This window comes from Heptranchias perlo, chromosome 11 (genome assembly GCF_035084215.1).
Source record: "Heptranchias perlo isolate sHepPer1 chromosome 11, sHepPer1.hap1, whole genome shotgun sequence".
Lineage (NCBI taxonomy): Eukaryota > Metazoa > Chordata > Chondrichthyes > Hexanchiformes > Hexanchidae > Heptranchias > Heptranchias perlo.
The window spans coordinates 43,961,404-43,979,843 of NC_090335.1; the positions used below are offsets into that span (position 1 = coordinate 43,961,404).

Below are 18,440 nucleotides of genomic sequence, written 5' to 3' on the forward strand. Positions count from 1 at the left end.
GAGCAATTGCCGCCTCCCTTCCCACTCTCTGGTGAATTGCTATATTTATCCCTAAAGAAATTGTAGATTTAGATTTGAATAATGATGACAATAAAACCTTGAGACTTAAAACTCTGTCTTCAATAGGGGTGAAACTCAAGCTCCAGTATTTATAATCCATGCCAGAAGTTACAAATTATCTCACAACCAGTATCTTTCACTCATACCAAGAAATACAGTATGTTTCCTCAGATTAAATGATTCATTTTCTACATCAGAGGATGATGTTTGTTAACTGTACCAAACATTTAGCTAAAATAATTCTTAAAGGCTTTTTAGTGGGGATCATTCTTCAAGAGGAATATCAAACCAGATTATACAATGCTGATATGGAATTAAAAGGAATACAAGCAAAAATAGGGTCAAAAGATAAAAAGGACAAAAAGTAAAAGTTAATGTTTTAGCAGAAATTCCATCTGAAATGTTAACTTATCTTCAGATGCTAATGGACTTTTGTATATTTACAGCATTTGCTTTACTCCAAATTTCAGCATTCACAGCTTTCACTCAATAAGAGTGACGTAAGCAGAGTGTTCATCAATGGTTATCCTGTACACTGATGTTGAATTGCATATCAAGGTGTCAATAGTTAGTTTATAACTATTACAAGTTTATACAAAAAATGTGAATTATCAAGTTATCTTTGTACTTTTCATTTATTCCCTTCTCTGTCATATACCACACCCCAATAAAGAGTACAGGCAAGCTATTCTAATCTATTCTAATACTAATTCTTAAGCAACCAACAAGAGGTGCATAATAGTTAATCAGGGTGACTCATTCATGCATCTTCTCCCCATCCATTCCATTATCCCACCTTTCCTTTGGTAATTGTCTGCCTCCTGCACTTGCTTCACTCTGACAGGGAGATTCCTTCTGTGATTAGGAACTAACTGGTGGGGAAGAGTTCCTCTGAGCACAATGTGTGGCAAATTCTTAACCGCATTATTTATAAACAAGTTTACGATTTTGCTATGCACAGCAACAGGGACCAATCCTCCTTTCCTCACAGGTGAGGAAATCAAGAGAAAAAACCAGTAATCTGCCACTTTGTTGCACAACACATTGGTGCACCAACACGTTGAACCATTATTTTAGTAGCAAGGAATTGACTCAAAACTGTAGAATCCACCCAAAAACTTGAATTTTGATTGTAAGATATCTTTAGATACAAAATGATTAGGTACATACCTGGCTACAGCTTCACTGTAAACAAAACCTGCATCTGCCCTTTTCACAATTTCAAAACAGAGGTCTGCACCATCCATGCTGTAATGAAACAAAGAAGGTACAAATTTAATAGTGTATTTCAAGAAAACTTCTCAGTCTAAGTAAATACCTCCATAAAATAATGTGTTGAGAGTTTGTTTAAGATTGTCATACCATCCAATATGTAGGTTAAAAGGCACAATATTCACATTGTGTATTTTGTGTAACAGTTTTGCACTAGCAGTTAGTTATGTACACAAACTATCATCTCAAGATAGCCTCTAAAGCTGCTACAATGGTGATAATTGCTTTATCACATAAACACAACACATTTAAACTTTAAAAATCTGGATGAAGCAAGCAATTTTTAATAATCCATTTAATTTACAAAATAGCAATCTGTAGGATTTGACAATTTCAGGCATGCTTGAAAAGGTTAATTTGGGTAGCATATATTTTGAAAGTTTGGATTTTTAAAAAAAATATTAGCAGATCTCTTACAGCATTGCTTACTGTGAATGGTGGGGTGGGGGAAGGGGGGTGTGAAATACACATCTCCACTGAAGAAATTTGTAAAAGATCTCCTCAGTGTTTTAACTGGCTCCTGTGTAGGAGTGTTTTTTTTTATTAACTGCAGGTAAATAAGTTTGTTCTCCACTGATACTATATTTACGTAAATATGTCTCTGCACGTAAAATGGGGGAGCAACTCTATCTTTTCTATCCATCTGTATCGGTTTTTAGAGCAAGGGCAAATAACTACATAAAATTAAGAAAAGGTTGAACAAATTTGCATCTTTCCTTCATTACCAAATATCTCTGCAACAGTACTTAGTGTTACTAAAAAGTTCTGCTTAAATAAAGAACAGCATTTCAGAGCTCCCCTCCAAATTTGGATAATGGTAAAGTTATTCCAGAACTTGCAGACAAACTCTTAAAATCCATAATTTGAGATAAAATTAGTGAGTATTTAGAAATGCATGGATTAATTAAGGACATCCAACACATATGTGCTAAAGGCATGTCAAGTTTGAAAAATGTAATAGTTTTTTGATTAAGTGACTGATTTGTTAGATAGAGAATTCAGTAAATGTCATGCATATACTTTTTCAGAAGGTCTTTAATAAGGTGTCTCATCGGGGGTTTCTTACAAAAATCCGGGTGTATGGTATAAGAGAAAATGTAACAACCTGGATAAAAAGTTGCTTAACAGGCATAAAACAAAGGCTCAAGGTAAAAGGGTGTTGCACAGATTAGAGAAGGGTTGTAAGTGGTGTACCTCGGGTCAGTTTATATATATATATATATATATAAAAAACATTTTTAAATGATTTGGACTTTGACATAGGGAGCACAATCTCAAAATTTGCTGATAACACAAAAGTAGAGGATTTGGCAAACAATGAGGAGGACTGTAAAATAAAAACTTTAGGGGACATAGTTAGCAGAATGGGTAGACTGGTGATATATGCAATTTAAGGTGGCGAAGTGAAAGGTAATACTTTCTAGAAGTATATATTTAATGCAAAGATTCTGAAAGGTGCCGATGGACAGAGCCACAGGGATTTAAATATATGAGTTCCTGAAAGTGCAAGTGCAGATAGATAATAAAATAAGTCATAAAAAGGCCAACGGCATTTTAGGTTTAATAATTTGAGGCAAAGAATACAAAAGTAAAGAAATAATGGCAAATTTGTACAAAACATTGGTTAGGCCACAGTTCGAGTACTGTGTGCAGATCTGGACACCCACTATAGAAAGGACATTAAAGCCAGAGAGAGCATACAATGTAGATTCACTAGGATATCAAGGTTGGAAAACTATTGTTAGGAGGTGAGATTCGAGAAACTAGAACTATTTCCATTGGAGGAGAGGCAGCCAAGAGGAGATTTAATAGAGGGTCGTTGGAGCATTGAATGCTATAAGAATTGGTCGAAGCAGAGACAATTGCATCTTTTTAGGGTAAATGGATAGCTATTTGAAGCAGAAGACCAAATAGGCCTGTGGGGAGAGAGCAGGGCAGGTGGGATGAATTTTGAATTAGTCGAGCAAAGAGCTGGCAAACAACATGCTGAATGTTTTCCTTCTGTGCTGTAAACTGCTATGTTCTCATTTTCACTTTATATCAATCATTTCATTTTGCTGGCTGTTTGACTTCTGAGGTAAACAAATGGAAGAAATTCAGTTGGTGTATGCATTTAGTATACATTATAGAATATAAAGATTAAGCAATACCAAACTTCAAGGTGGAATGTTTCATTTGTCATACATGTAACATGCTGCATTTGCTAAATAAACAACCCCTTGAACACAGTAACTTACATTGGTTTTTCATGAAAGCTATCTGAAAAATTCATGTTTCAGATTGTTTGAGGTCTTGTACAAGAAAAAAAAATTGGGTTACTTTCTCTGTTCCTAAAACTGGTTTCCGTGGGAGTTTTATTCTTTATAATTCTCCATCATTACATAGAAGTGGAGGAGGGGTATGGTTTGTAAACATTAAATCATGGCGTGGTCTTTTGATTGGCAAGACTTGTCAAAGACCATAAGAAAAACTCAGATATTGGGTCTTCGAAGGAAGGAAAAGTAACACTGAAATCATAAGTACCTTTTACAATGCAGTGTTATTTCCTCACATTACAAGCACATTTGTAAATTGAAGCTTGCTACCTATTTGAATCTCTTCAACTGACAGCAATGGCTGTAAGAAGGCTCATGAGCTCAAATCTCAGACTCCTCAGCGAGCCACAGGCCTCTGATGGAAAACATTGTTAATACACATTTTAATTGCAGAAATACTATTGTAATGGTAAGTTGAATAATTTTCTTGTAAATTTGCCATTAAGTTGCGAATGAATCAAATCTATCCAACTGAATATCAGGAAGACTGAAGCCATCATTTTTGGCCCCCATCTCAAGCTCTGCTTTTTTTAGTTCATTCATGGGATGTGGGCGTCGCTGGCGAGGCCGGCATTTATTGCCCATCCCTAATTGCCCTTGAGAAGGTGGTGGTGAGCCGCCCTCTTGAACCGCTGCAGTCCGTGTGGTGAAGGTTCTCCCACAGTGCAATTAGGAAGGGAGTTCCAGGATTTTGACCCAGCGACGATGAAGGAACGGCGATATATTTCCAAGTCGGGATGGTGTGTGACTTAGAGGGGAACATGCAGGTGGTGTTGTTCCCATGTACCTGCTGCTCTTGTCCTTCTAGGTGGAAGAGGTCGTGGGTTTGGGAAGTGCTGTCGAAGAAGCCTTGGCGAGTTGCTGCAGTGCATCCTGTGGATGGTACACACTGCAGCCACAGTACGCTGGTGGTGAAGGGAGTGAATGTTTAGGGTGGTGGATGGGGTGCCAATCAAGAGGGATGCTTTGTCCTGGATGGTGTCGAGCTTCTTGAGTGTTGTTGGAGCTGCACTCATCCAGGCAAGTGGAGAGTATTCCATCACACTCCTGACTTGTGCCTTGGAGATGGTGGAAAGGCTTTGGGGAGTCAGGAGGTGAGTCACTCGCTGCAAAATAACCTGCCTCTGACCTGCCCTTGTAGCTGCAGTATTTGTGTGGCTGGTCCAGTTAAGTTTCTGGTCAATGGTAACCCCCTGAATGTGTTATGGTGGGGGATTCGGCGATGGTAATGCCGTTGAATGTCAAGGGGAGGTGGTTAGACTCTCTCTTGTTGGAGATGGTCATTGCCTGGCACTTGTCTGGCGCGAATGTTACTTGCCACTTATGAGCCCAAGCCTGGATGTTGTCCAGGTCTTGCTGCATGTGGGCTCAGACTGCTTCATTATTTGAGGGGTTGCGAATGGAACTGAACACTGTGCAATCATCAGCGAACACCCTCATTTCTGACCTTATGATGGAGGGAAGGTCATTGATGAAGCAGCTGAAGATGGTTGGGGCCTAGGACACTGCCCTGAGGAACTCCTGCAGCAATGCCCTGGGGCCGAGATGATTGGCCTCCAACAACCACTACCATCTTCCTTGTGCTCGGTATGACTCCAGCCACCGGAGAGTTTTCCCCAATTCCTACTGACTTCAATTTTACTAGGGCTCCTTGGTGCCACACTCGGTCAAATGCTGCCTTGATGTCAAGGGCAGTCACTCTCACCTCACCTCTGGAATTCAGCTCTTTTGTCCATGTTTGGACCAAGGCTGTAATGAGGTCTGGAGCCGAGCGGTCCTGGCGGAACCCAAACTGAGCATTGGTGAGCAGGTTATTGGTGAGTAAGTGCCGCTTGAAAGCACTGTCGACGACACCTTCCATCACTTTGTTGATGATTAACAGTAGACTGATGGGACGGTAATTGGCCGGATTGGATTTGTCCTGCTTTTTGTGGACAGGACATACCTGGGCAATTTTCCACATCGTCGGGTAGATGCCAGTGTTGTCGCTGTACTTGAATAGCTTGGCTAGAGGCGCAGCTAGTTCTGGAGCACAAGTCTTCAGCGCTACAGCCGGGATGTTGTCGGGGCCCATAGCCTTTGCTGTATCCAGTGCACTCAGCTATTTCTTGATATCACATGGAGTGAATCGAATTGGCTGAAGACTGGCTTCTGTGATGGTGGGGATATCGGGAGGAAGCCAAGATGGATCGTCCACTCGGCACTTCTGGCTGAAGATGGTTGCAAACGCTTCAGCCTTGTCTTTTGCACTCACTTGTTGGACTCCGCAATCATTGAGGATGGGGATGTTTAATCGTCCACCATTCACGACTGGATGTGGCAGGACTGCAGAGCTTTGATCTGATCCGTTGGTTGTGGAATCGCTTAGCTCTGTCTATAGCATGTTGCTTCCGTTGTTTAGCATGCATGTAGTCCTGAGTTGTAGCTTCACCAGGTTGGCACCCCATTTTTAGGTACGCCTGCTGCTGCTCCTGGTATGCTCTTCTACACTCCTCATTGAACCAGAGTTGATCACCTGGCTTGTTGGTAATAGTAGAGTGAGGAATATGCCAGGCCATGAGGTTACAGATTTTGCTGGATTACAATTCTGCTGCTGCTGATGGCCCACAGAGCCTCATGGATACCCAGTTTTGAGCTGCTAGATCTGTTCTGCATCTATCCCAAATAGCACGGTGGTAGTGCCACACAACACGTTGGATGGTGTCCTCAGTGCGAAGACGGGACTTCATCTCCACGAGGACTGTGAGGTGGTCACTCCTACCAATACTGTCATGGACAGATGCATTTGCAACAGGTAGATTGATGAGGACGAGGTCAACTAAGTTTTTCCCTCGTGTTGGTTCGCTCACCATCTGCCGCAGGTCCAGTCTGGCAGCTATGTCCTTCAGGTCTCGGCCAGCTCGGTCAGTAGTGGTGCTACCGAGCCACTCTTGGTGATGGACATTGAAGTCCCTTGCCACTAATTTCATCCCCCTCTCCAGTCCCTCGGTTCGGCTGAATCAGGTTGTGCAAAACCTTGGCATGCTGACCGAGCATGAACTGAGCTTCAACCACCACATCCTATCCATCACTAGACTCCTTACATCCACCTTTGCAACATTGGCCATTCACCCCTACCTTCCACAGGTGATCCTATACTGAAATTTGGCTGAAATGTTTATCATAGAATCATACAGCACAGAAGGAGGCCATTGGCCCATTGTTTCTGTGCCGGCTCTTTGAAAGAGCTATCCAATTAGTCCAATTCCCCTGCTCGTTCCCCATAGCCCTGCAAATTTCTCCCTTTCATGTACATATCAAATTCCCTTTGAATGTTACCATTGAATCTGCTTCCATCACCTACTCAGGTAGTGCATTCCAGAGGATAACAATTAGCTGCATAAAAAAAATTCTCATTGGTCCCTCCTGGATTTTTTTTTTTACCAATTATCTAAAATCTGTCTTCTCTGGTTACCAACTCTCCTACCAGTAAAAACAGTTTCTCCCTATCTGCTCTATCAAAACCCCTCATAATTTTGAACACCTCTATTAAATCTCCCCTTAACCTTCTCTGTTCTAAGGAGAACATTTCCAGCTTCTCTAGTCTCTCCATATAACTGAAGTCCCTCATCTCTGGTACCATTCTGGTAAATCTCCTCTCCACCCTCTCCAAGGCCTTGACATCCTTCCTAAAGTGTGGTGCCCAGAAATGGACACAATTCTCTAGTTGAGGCCTAACTGGTGATTTATAAGGATCCCGTAAGCTTTTTTTAAAAAAAAACATCCTTATCAATTTGTTCTGCCACCTTCAAAGATTTGTGTATGTTAAACCCTAAGTCTCTCTCTTCCTGAACCACCTTTACAATTGTACCATTTAATTTATATTGGCACTCCTCATTTTTCCTTCCAAAGTGCATCACTTCACACTTCTCGGCATTAAATTTCATCTGCCATGTGTCTGCTCATTTTACCTCCTGAAGTCTGCTGTTATCCTCCAAACTGTTTACTACATTACCAAGCTTTGTGTCATCTGCAAACTTTGAAATTATGCCCCCTATGCCCATGCCCAATTCACTGATAAATATCAAAAACAGCAGCCGTTCCAATACCGACCCCTGGGGGACACCACTCTATACTTCACTCCAGTCTCAAAAACAACCATTCACCATTACTCTCTGCTTTCTGCTTCTTAGCCAATTTTGTATGCATGCTGCCATTGCCCTTTTATTCCCATGGACATCAATCTTGCTAACAAGTCTATTGTGTGGCACTTGATCAAACATCTTCTGAAAGTCCATACACACATCAAGTGCACTACCTTCATCAACCCTCTCTGTTATTTCATTGAAGAACTCAATCAAGTTTGTCAGACACAATTTGCCGTTAATAATTAACAGCCAACATGGATTTGTTAACACATTTTTCCAAGTGACAATTAATTTGCTTTGTGCGGGTAAGCAGCACAATTTTAGCTGATTAAACTCCAGCATAGTTCCTAGACATACTTGGAAGTCTCTGCTACCATTAACTCTTGCCAACTTGCACCTAGGTCCTAGGAGGTTAGGTAATGAGGCGTGTCTCTATGAAACAAGGGGGGTAAATAGAATCCATGAGGTAATTAGAATCTCTATTTGTGTAAATTTCTCAGCAACTTGTTTTGGAGATTTGTAAGCATTGAGATGGGTTTCCATGCATGTCAGAGATGCCCGAGAAAATAAAAGTGAGGGAGTATACAAAACCTGTACTTTTGGAGCATTAGAAACTTTATCTAGCCTGATGCTAGGAAATGATGTCTGAACATCAAAGTTTGACTGAATATAGCTCTATTGTCATAACTGCAGCTCACTCATGAGCTGTTGAATGTAAGAAAGCCAGATCTATGGGATTATCTTTTGTCATTGTGGCTGTGTTTGTGATTTTTAACTGGAGAAGGCAAGGGAATGAAAAGAAGGAAGAAAAGGAAGAGAAAAGGAGAGCTTCCATGGAAATGTAATGGGTATTTTTCCTCCTTTATCAATTTCACATCTGGATGGTGGAGAAGGGGGCTGGGATATTCCCTTATGCAGGTGTCTTGTGCTTCACATCTGATTTGGAATTAGGCCAAATATGAGAAATAAGGAGCATTTGGAAACACAATCCTCTTGTATCAAACCTCCATTTTCTTAAATACTTGATGCTGAAAGCCTGCATAATGAGGAAGTACAGACAATATCCTGGGTATAATGACAAAGAGCAGCTGGCGGCATTGCCAGTAGATGCTTCAACAGCCAACTTAGTTACTACATGAATGTCAGAACTATATGGCTCCGTAATGAACATATGGTCTCTGCTTCAATAGATGCCTATCAACATTTAAGAACAGGTTGGCTAGTTGGTCAAAGGAAAGGGGACTAAAGAGATATGGGGAGAGGGCACATGGGATGATCAACTCAGACAGTCCATGTTGGTGTTTAACAGCCTGTTTCCGTGTTGTAATTTCTATTTAATTCTATTCTTCCTTCTTTACATTTAGTTTTACAATATTTCAGCCACCTAAGTGACTGAACATCTATTAACCATAAACTAACAAGATTAACACTTTAATTAACTTGGCCGCATTGTCCTGTTATGTCAAATCAATATATAAAACACAAGGGGAAAAGAGGGTACATTTTAAGAAAAGGAAAGAAAACATTCACATTGTGCAACATGCCACACTCAAGTGGTACTGATGACAGTTCCAGAAATGTCTGACCAAGGCTATTGTCACCCCAAACCAAGATCACTTTCTCCCTCAATTGATTTTAATTTGGCACCATGTACCGTGCAAGTACACTAGGTATTGATCATGTCCAAGTGCATTACACTGCACTTATCTAAATTAAAGGCCATCTGCAGAATTTGGCCCATTCCCCCACCACATTTAGATCCACTTGCAGAAGTTCCTTCTCTTGCGTAGTCCTGACACTCGCACAAGTTTGCAAACTTGCGCACCATTCCCCCAACACCCACATCTAGGTAATTTATAAAAATAGTAAAAAGCAACGCCTCAAGACCAAATCCTGCGGGACACCATTAGTAACCAGCCTCCAAGCAGATCCATAGCCATTAACCACAACGTTCTACCTACAGGAATGTAGCTAACTCCTAATCCATTGTAACAGTTCCCCACAGATAACATATGATTCTGTCTTGTATGGTAATCTATTATATGGTACCTATCAAAGGCTTTTTGGAAGTCCAAGTTGACAAAGTTTACCAGGATGACCTCGTCCATTAACCTTGTAATTTCCTCAAAAAATTCTATTGATTAGTTAGACACAATCTGCTTTCCAGATGCCATGTTGAGCGTCTCTAACGATATCCTCCCTATCCAGCTCATCATAGAAAGTATCTCTATGATCCCTTCAAGCTTCTTACCTATGATTGCCGTCAGGCATATGGGCCTGTAGTTCCCTGGCTCTGACTTGTCACCCTTTTTGAAAATCGGCACCACATGAGCATCTTTCCAATCCAAAGGAACAATCCCAGACTCCAGCGAGCTGTTAATGATAAGGGCAAGGGGCTTGCAAATCACACGTTCCAGCTCCTTAATCACTCTCAAGTGAACATTATCCGGAACCGCAGCTCGGTCTATGTTAAACTTCTACATACAGCATCTTATGTCTCAGTCAGAGCTCAAAGTACATCACACATAATGAACTCCTGACTGTTGCTATGTAGTACACATGGCAGCCATTTTGCACATTACAAAATCCCACAAAAAGCAATGAGGTGAATGACATGCTAATTTGTTTTTTTTTCTGGTGATGTTGATTGAGGGAGGAGCATTGGCCAACAGACTGGAAGAATTCCCTGCTCTTCTTTCAATAATGCCATGGGATTATTAACATCCATTTGGACCGTCAGAACAGGCTGACGGGCCTGTGTTTTAACGTCTCATTGAAAAACAGCACTCTCAATAACATACTCCTCAGCATTGCATTGGTTTGTTTTCCAAGATTGTATGCTTAAATTTAGAGTGGGTCCTAAACCCACAACCTTTAAAGCGTTACCAATTGAGCCAAGCTGACACTTGAACACACAAAAATAGGAGTGAGAAAACAAATATCAGTCCACTTACAATTCAAAGACCATATAGAGCATTCCATCCGAGCTGTATGTTTCCAGAAGTTCCACAATATGTGGATGTTTCAGCATATGACAGATACTGGCTTCCCTCTTCAAATCTGAGAATAGAAAAATATCATTGCAGTTACCAATTTACAATATTCATGGATAAATTACACTATTATGACTAAACAATAGGACTATAGTTTAGGAATATTTGGGAATTGCACAGTACCAGCAAGAAAGTATGTCTGTAAATTGAAAAATTTACAGACACACCAAAAAAAAGACAGAGCACCTGTGTGTATGCACCAATCCAAATGGGTATGTACAGCTTTCACTTGGAATTGAGAAAATACCAGCCAACTTGAACTTCTTCCCAGAGATACACACCAAAGAACAAGGCCCAACATTGAAGACGGTGCTATTATAGTACAAATCAGCAGCCTGCCCCAAGTAGAGAAGACAATAGAGCTGATGATGAATCTTTACAAAACTTTGTTAAGGCCACAGTTGGAATAACGTGTTAAGTTTTGGATAGCCCTTTATAGAAAGGATATTGGAGCCATGGGAAAAGTACAATGTATATTCATTAAGATAATACCAGCAATGGGAGAATACAGGCCTAGCAATTCAATCGCGCAGCGCCCGCTTTTCGGGCACTAAACAGCCTCCAAAGGCTCCAATATGGTGGACAGGAAGCATATGATCATTACGAGCCAGAAGTGTGCCGTCTGCCATATCAGTATATGCAAAAAACAGGTGTACGGCCCTTTAAACATGAAAATAATGACCTAACACTTGTTTGAGGCCCCCTCTGCAATATTGGGTTGTCCTGAGGCAGCCAGCGACGGCTGTGCTCAGGAAAACGTGGTCTACATGCAGCCTAACATGTAGACTGCTTAAAGGTCCTGGTACAGACCGCCACCAAAAAGCCCCAACTTGTTCAGCTTCTCAACATAATCACAATCTGTGAATTGACACTGCACCTTTCAAATGCTTTTATATCCTTTCCATAATGGGATGCTGAAAACTGCAAAGAATACTCCAACTGCATTCTAAGGTCTTGTACAAGTTCAACATTATCTCTTTGCTTTTGAATTCTGTGCCTCTAAACACAAAATTGAAGGTTCCATTTACCTTTTTATGGCCTTATCGGATAGTGCTGCCACTTATAATGACTCATGTGTTTGCACACCTGTGCCATTTGAAATGTTACCCTTTAAGGTACATCTCCTTTCCCTACATTTACTTCCAAAATATATCATTTCAAATGTTCTACATTGAACAGCATCTAGTACTTATCTGCCCCGTATATGTTCTTCTGCAGTCTTTCACAGTCCTAATCACAATTTAACATATCCCCAATTTGGTGATTTGGTAAATTTTGTTCCCCCAATTCCTAAATCATCGAATGATACAGCACAGATGGAGGCCATTCGGCCCATCATGCCTGTGCCGGCTCTTTGGAAGAGCTATCCAGTTAGTACCACACCCCTGCCCTTCCCCCATAGCCCAGCAAATTTTTCCTTTTCAAGTATTTATCCAATTCACTTTTGAAAGTTATTATTGAATCCGCTTCCACCACCCTTTCAGGTAGTGCATTCCAGATCATCATAACTTGCTGCGTAAAAAAATTACTCCCCATCTTGCCTCTGGTTCTTTTTCCAATTACCTTAAATCTATGTCCTCTGGTTACCGACCCTCTGCCACTGGAAACAGTTTCTCCTTATTTACTCTATCAAAACCCTTCTTGATTTTAAACACCTCTATTAAATCACCCCTTAACCTTTTCTGCCCTAAGAAGAACAACCCCAGCTTCTCTTGTCTCTCCACAGAACTGAAGTCCCACATCCCTGGTACTATTCTAGTAAATCTCCTCTGCACCCTCTCTAAGGCCTTGACATCCTTCCTAAAGCGTGGTGCCCAGAATTGGACACAATACTCTAACTATTTTATGTAGAATCATAAAATTGTATGACATAGGACGTGGTCCTTAGACTCAGTGTACCTGTGGCAGCTCTCTGAAAGAGTGACCCACTTACTCCTGTTCCCGTGTTATTCCATTGGTTGGTGAGTATGTCCCATTACCCTGCCGTTCAACCTATATCCTTTCAAATTTTTCAGTTTCAAGAGCAACTTGTAGTTACATGGCACCTTTCATGTAGAAAGAAATCCCAAGGCACTTCAAAGTGGCTTAATTAGACAAAATTGGACACTGAGCAAAAGAAGGAGAAATTAGGAAGACTGACCAAAGCTCGTAGAAGTGGGTTTTAAAATTGATCTTATAGGAGGAGAGGGTGGTGGAGAGGTGGAGGGGTTTGGGGGAATTCTGGGCTTGGGTCTTACAGTGCTGAAGGCATGGCTGCCAATATCGGATCGAAGGGAGGGGATGCATAAGGCCACAGTCAGAGGAACAGAGCGTTCGGAGGAGGATGCAAGGCTGGAGAAGGTTACAGAGACAGGGAGGGGTGATGCAAGAAAGAAATTACCAATAAGGATCAGTATTTTAAATTGGAGGCATTGAAGGACCGGGGCAAAATGCAATTCAGTAAGGACAGAAGTGAAGGGTGAGGGCAGTGATGTGGATAGGACACGGGCAGCAGAGTTTTAGATGAGCTGAGGGTGGAGAATGAGAGGCTGGCCAGAAGAGCATTGGAATTCTCGAGTCTGGAGGTGACAAAGGATGAGGGTTTCAGCGGTTAATGGGCTGATGCAGCACAGTGATGGGCGATGCTACGGAGGTGGAAATAAGCGTTCTTTGTGTTAGAGAGGATATGGGATCGGAGGGTACAGAGTTTGTCGCAAAGGCCGAAGATAATGGTTTCAGGCTTCACAATGTTTAATTGGAGGAAACGGCAGTGCATCCAAGACTGGATGCTGGACAAGCAGTCTGACAACACAGGGGCGGTGGTGGGGTCGAGAGAGATGGTGGAGAGATAGACCAGAGTGTCATAAACTGAAGCTGAATGTATATCTTCAGATAATATCACCAAGGGACAGCATGTAGATGAGGAAGAGGAGGGGGGTCAATGACAGATCCTTGGGGGACTCCAGAGGTAACAGCATGGGGCAGGAAGAGAAGCTGTTGGTGGAGATGCTCTGGCTACAATTTGACAGGTAAGAATATAACCAAGTGAAGGCAGTCACACTGAGCTGGACAACAAAGATGTGTTAGAGGAGGATGGTGTCGTGGACCATGTCAAAGGCTGCAGAGTGGTTAAGGAGGATGAAGAGAGAAAACGCACCATGGTCACAGTCACAGAGGATGTCATTTGTGACTGATTAGCACTGTTTCAGGAGCAGAAACCTGTTTGTAGAGATTCAAACATGGAGTTTATATGGAGGGAGAGGATTACAGAGGACAGATGGGCAGTGAGATTAGGAGAGGGCAAGGTGAGTTGAGATGACAACTGAAATCACTGAGGATGAGGAACCATTCAGTGCAGAGGCTGAGGGAGAAAAGGAGGTATGATATCTTGGAAAAATTCAGGATGGGTCATGCGGGAGGCGGTAGAGAACAAGGATTTTAAAGGAGACGAGAGGGGTAGAACAGGGTGAGGTACTCGAAGGATCAGAATGTGCCAGAGAAATATGGGGAGAGACCAAGGTGCGATTTGGGATGATAAGGGCCACATCACCACCATGGTGGTTTGGGTGGGGCTGGTAGTGGAACATATAGCTAGGCGGGGAGGCTTCAGTGAAGGCTAGTTGTCACCACCAGTGAGCCAAGTTTCAGTCAAAGCCATAATGTCAATGCAATAATGCAATTGTCCAAAATAAGGTTGTGGATGGCAAGAGGTATGTTCATAAGTGAATGGATATACTGGAGGGAAATGCTGAGAGTGACGGTGACTGTTGATCCACTAGCAGCGTCTAAAGAGTCAGTGGTGGGTGGAGTGAGAAGGACAGGAAGGCGATTGGCAAGATTAGCCCACATTTTTAAAGGTGTCAGCTTGGCCCACTGGTAGGCACTCTCAACTCTAGGTCAGAAGGTTGCGGATTCAAGCCCCACTTCAGGAACTTGAGTATGCAATCTAGGCTGGCAGTTCAGCTTAGTACTCGAGGAGTGCTGCATTCTTGAATGAGATATTGAAATGTGGCCCTGTCTAGCTGTTCAGGTGGATGTAAAAGATCCATGGCACTATTCAAAGAGCAGCAGGTGAGTTCTCCCATTATCCTGGCCAATATTTATCCCTCAATCAACACTTAGAGCAACAGATTATCTGGTCATTGCTGTTTGTTGGACCTTGCTATGTGTAAACTGATTGCCACGTTTGCCTAAAAAAAAACAAGTGACCACAGTTCAAAAGCAATTCATTGGCTGTGAAGTGTTTTGGGACATCATGAGGACTTAAAGGCACTATATAAACACAATTTCTTTCTTTCTTTAAAACCTATTAATAGATTCTGCTTCCACCACCATTTCTGGTAGGGCTGTTAGAGCATTGAATGTCCTTTGTGTAAAAGAATTTGTCCTAACCCCTTTCTTTACTTTATCCACATCAGTTTTCCTCTTAAGATGAAACCTGGACACGGATCCAGCTAGCTATCAAACTCAACAACTAATGGCTATTGGTGTTTTAACACTACTACTTGGACATCAATGCAAAGCAGTTTAGGATGCACATCAATATAAAAGAAACAGTGTGACTTTGGAGTCAGGAGTTGATGAGACTTCCAAGCCAAAAGCTATAAACCACCTCCACTAGGTACAATATTACTGCAATCTGATGTAAAGCCAAGTTTAAAAAGTTCCCAAGTGGTTCAATTATCTTCCTGGAAACTTTAACATTTATATTTCAGTGTTTTTAATGTTGAGAGAAAACCTGGTTCTCTAACATCAAAAATTGACCAGCTGGTGAATTCAATTCTCATTTGATGCTGCATCTGCTGACTGCACAGTGTTTCAAATGTTGCCTTGCCAGTGATCCACACACTTATTGCTTAGCTTTGTTGATAATATCTTCACATCAACTGCAAGCTTTCAGTGAATTATCGATTAGCACACCCAAATCTTTTTCCACTTTTACTAATGAGTACTTTTTCATTGTGCATGCATCACTTTTCCTGTTCCATTCATCTGCATTAATATGCCATTGCTCAGCTCATCCGATTAATTGGCCGAGATCTTTCTGAACGGATAGTCCCCTTACGTTTGTCACCTGGCCACATAGCCTAGTAGCATCAGGAAATGTATATTATTACAAGCAGTGCACTCCACCTTTCTCTTCCTATTCCTAATCCAGTTGGCTAGCAAATCTACCATTAATTCCATGAATCTTAATCTTCTTTAAGAGTATCAAATACTTCCTGAAAATTTAAGTAAATTATATCTGGTCTAGTGGTTTTGCTACTGGTTCAAATCCCACCATGCCAAAGTTGTGAAATTGAATTGAAAAATATCTGGCAATTCAACTGGTTCACTAATGCCCTTCAGGAAAGGGAATTTGCCATCCAGTCTGGCCCACATATGACTCTAGTTCCTCACTATGTGGTTGAGTCTTAATGTCTCCAGGCAACTAAGGATAGACAATGAATACTGCTTTGCTAATGTCCTTCGCATTCCAAGAACAAATTTTAAAAAACACTGAATAAACTAGTGGATAGGACCAGTTACCTCCTCAGAGAATGCCAATGGATTAGTCAAGCATTGCCTATTGTTTCAAAATCCATCTTTAGATGAGCCCAGCTAGCACCCTGCAAAAATGCTTTTGATGGATATTAGGTCAAATGTTTAATAATTTTGAGGTTCATGTCTCACTCCTTTTCTTGTGCATCAGGATAACATTGGCTTTCTTTTATTACAGTTCCAATGTTTGTGCATGTTCTAAATATATTTAGCCCAACTTTCCTTATCTCTCTCCCTGTTCCTTGAGGACTATAGGATACATCCCTTCTAAACTTGTGGACATTTATTTCTGTTTCTTACCAAGACAAAATAATTTTCAGCAAGTTGACTACAGTCTTCACATGTGAAATTTGATGTGAAGAATCTATTAAATACATCTGCTATTTCCTGATCATCTATATGATCTTCTTGCACTTATCAGGACTTATCTGGTCTAACACACAATCTGCTGCTAATAGCTAAAATATTTATTCAGGTTTTGGTTCCTCTTGCTGATATCTACAATCTACCTTTCCACTGTCTCTTCCAACTTCTAATACTCAGCTTTGCTATTCGCAACTAATTTATGTATGCCTCCCAGTCTTCGTTACTTTTTGATTATTTGTACCTTAAATTATTTCTGTTTGGGCATCACATCTTTCAAATCATCTTGCGCTTCTCACTAAATCCTTGCAAGAGATTTGATGTTGTAGTGAAGGTCAAAAATATCACTACAATAAAATCAAGACCTTCCAAAATTTTGGTTGTAAAGAAGGCCCTTCGAATTTACACTGGCAATTACCTGCATTATGCCTGCAACCGTCCTTGCTCTCTTGCATCACCTATGCACACCCTGCTGTCACTCCCCCCTTACACTTGCTCACAAAAACATGCACCTCAAAAACATGCATAGTCCTGCCACACATCCTTGAGCGCTTCTGCAGCCTATGTTCTAGAAAATCACAAGAGATATGAGTGCCAACTGCTGTCCATCTTCATGGAGGTGAAGAAGGAAGTAAGTTTCATGGGCAAACTCTAGTGCACCAATGTCAAAGATATCTTGCACAGGGTGATATCGGCATAAGACAGCGTCCTTCTACCATTCTCAGAGCCTTTGAAACAGCTGTGGTTCAATATGCAAGCTGACGTGATTGCTAGTAAATTCATACTTGCGTACTCTTTCCTGACTGAGGGGGCAGGTGGATGAGGTAGCATTCAAAAGCAGTATTTCTTGTCCATATATTCAAACGGCCAGGACTCCATAAGGTGGAAAATGGCACTAGCAGTGAGCATCCAAAAGCCAACTGAGAAACCAGTTACTTTTGAACAAGGATGTTGTGGATGCAAGTCCAAAATGAGCCAAAAAAAAGGACCCGATAAAGAGATGTCCCATGTAATGAAACTGCTGAACTTCATGTGACACTGCAATAAGTGAAGTGAAACTGCAAGATAATGCTACACTCATGACCATGTTCATCATGCAATGGCAACACAAGACTGCAATGAATCAATACTCAGCAGAAACTTTCTGGCTTTTCTCATCTGCACAGTGTACTGTAAATTTCTACAGTATCAATGGAAGCTTTGAGGTTTTCCCTTGTTCAGTGCTGAGTGTTATTTAATTAATTAGTGTGTACATTAGAAGCTTGAGCTTGTTTTGCAATGTAAAATTTCTACAGTAAGCTTTGTCCAATATCTGTTTTGAACACAATCCAAGCAGGTTAATTCATATGCATTGGAAAAACCTAACTTTTCTTTGACTGCATGCACTGTATTAAAATCAATGGACGAATAAGATCAATTCATTGGACAGTTTTTTTGTTAATCTAAATCAACAGTTGCATAAATAGCATCAGATTTCCTAAAAAATTAACTGGTAAAGTAAAAAGTTATAAGAAAATTAGCAAGCACATTAGTTTATTAAAATGGTATTAAATTATAGCATTTTAGCAAAAAATTATTACCATGTATTGCTTGCTAACTTTTTGCATCTGCTGATTAAACATCTCAACATGACTGTAAGTAACTCTGTGCTGCAGAGTTGATAGATTTTCTTTCTTATCCTCACTCTCACTGTAATAGCTTTCGCCATTCTTTACTAGAAAATACTCTCT

At 41.1% G+C, this 18,440-nt stretch overlaps 1 protein-coding gene across 2 annotated transcripts in view; it reads right to left on the reverse strand.

The window, feature by feature from the left end:
- Positions 1–18,440, reverse strand: part of caska (calcium/calmodulin-dependent serine protein kinase a) — a 399,989-nt gene that overhangs the window by 294,239 nt on the left and 87,310 nt on the right. For both annotated transcript variants that reach the window (XM_067992893.1, XM_067992892.1), the window contains exons 3-4: positions 10,729–10,834; positions 1,231–1,308 (exon numbers count right to left, since the gene is read on the reverse strand). In XM_067992893.1, the coding sequence (XP_067848994.1) occupies positions 1,231–1,308; positions 10,729–10,834 (184 nt within the window). The remainder of the gene's footprint in view (positions 1–1,230; positions 1,309–10,728; positions 10,835–18,440) is intronic.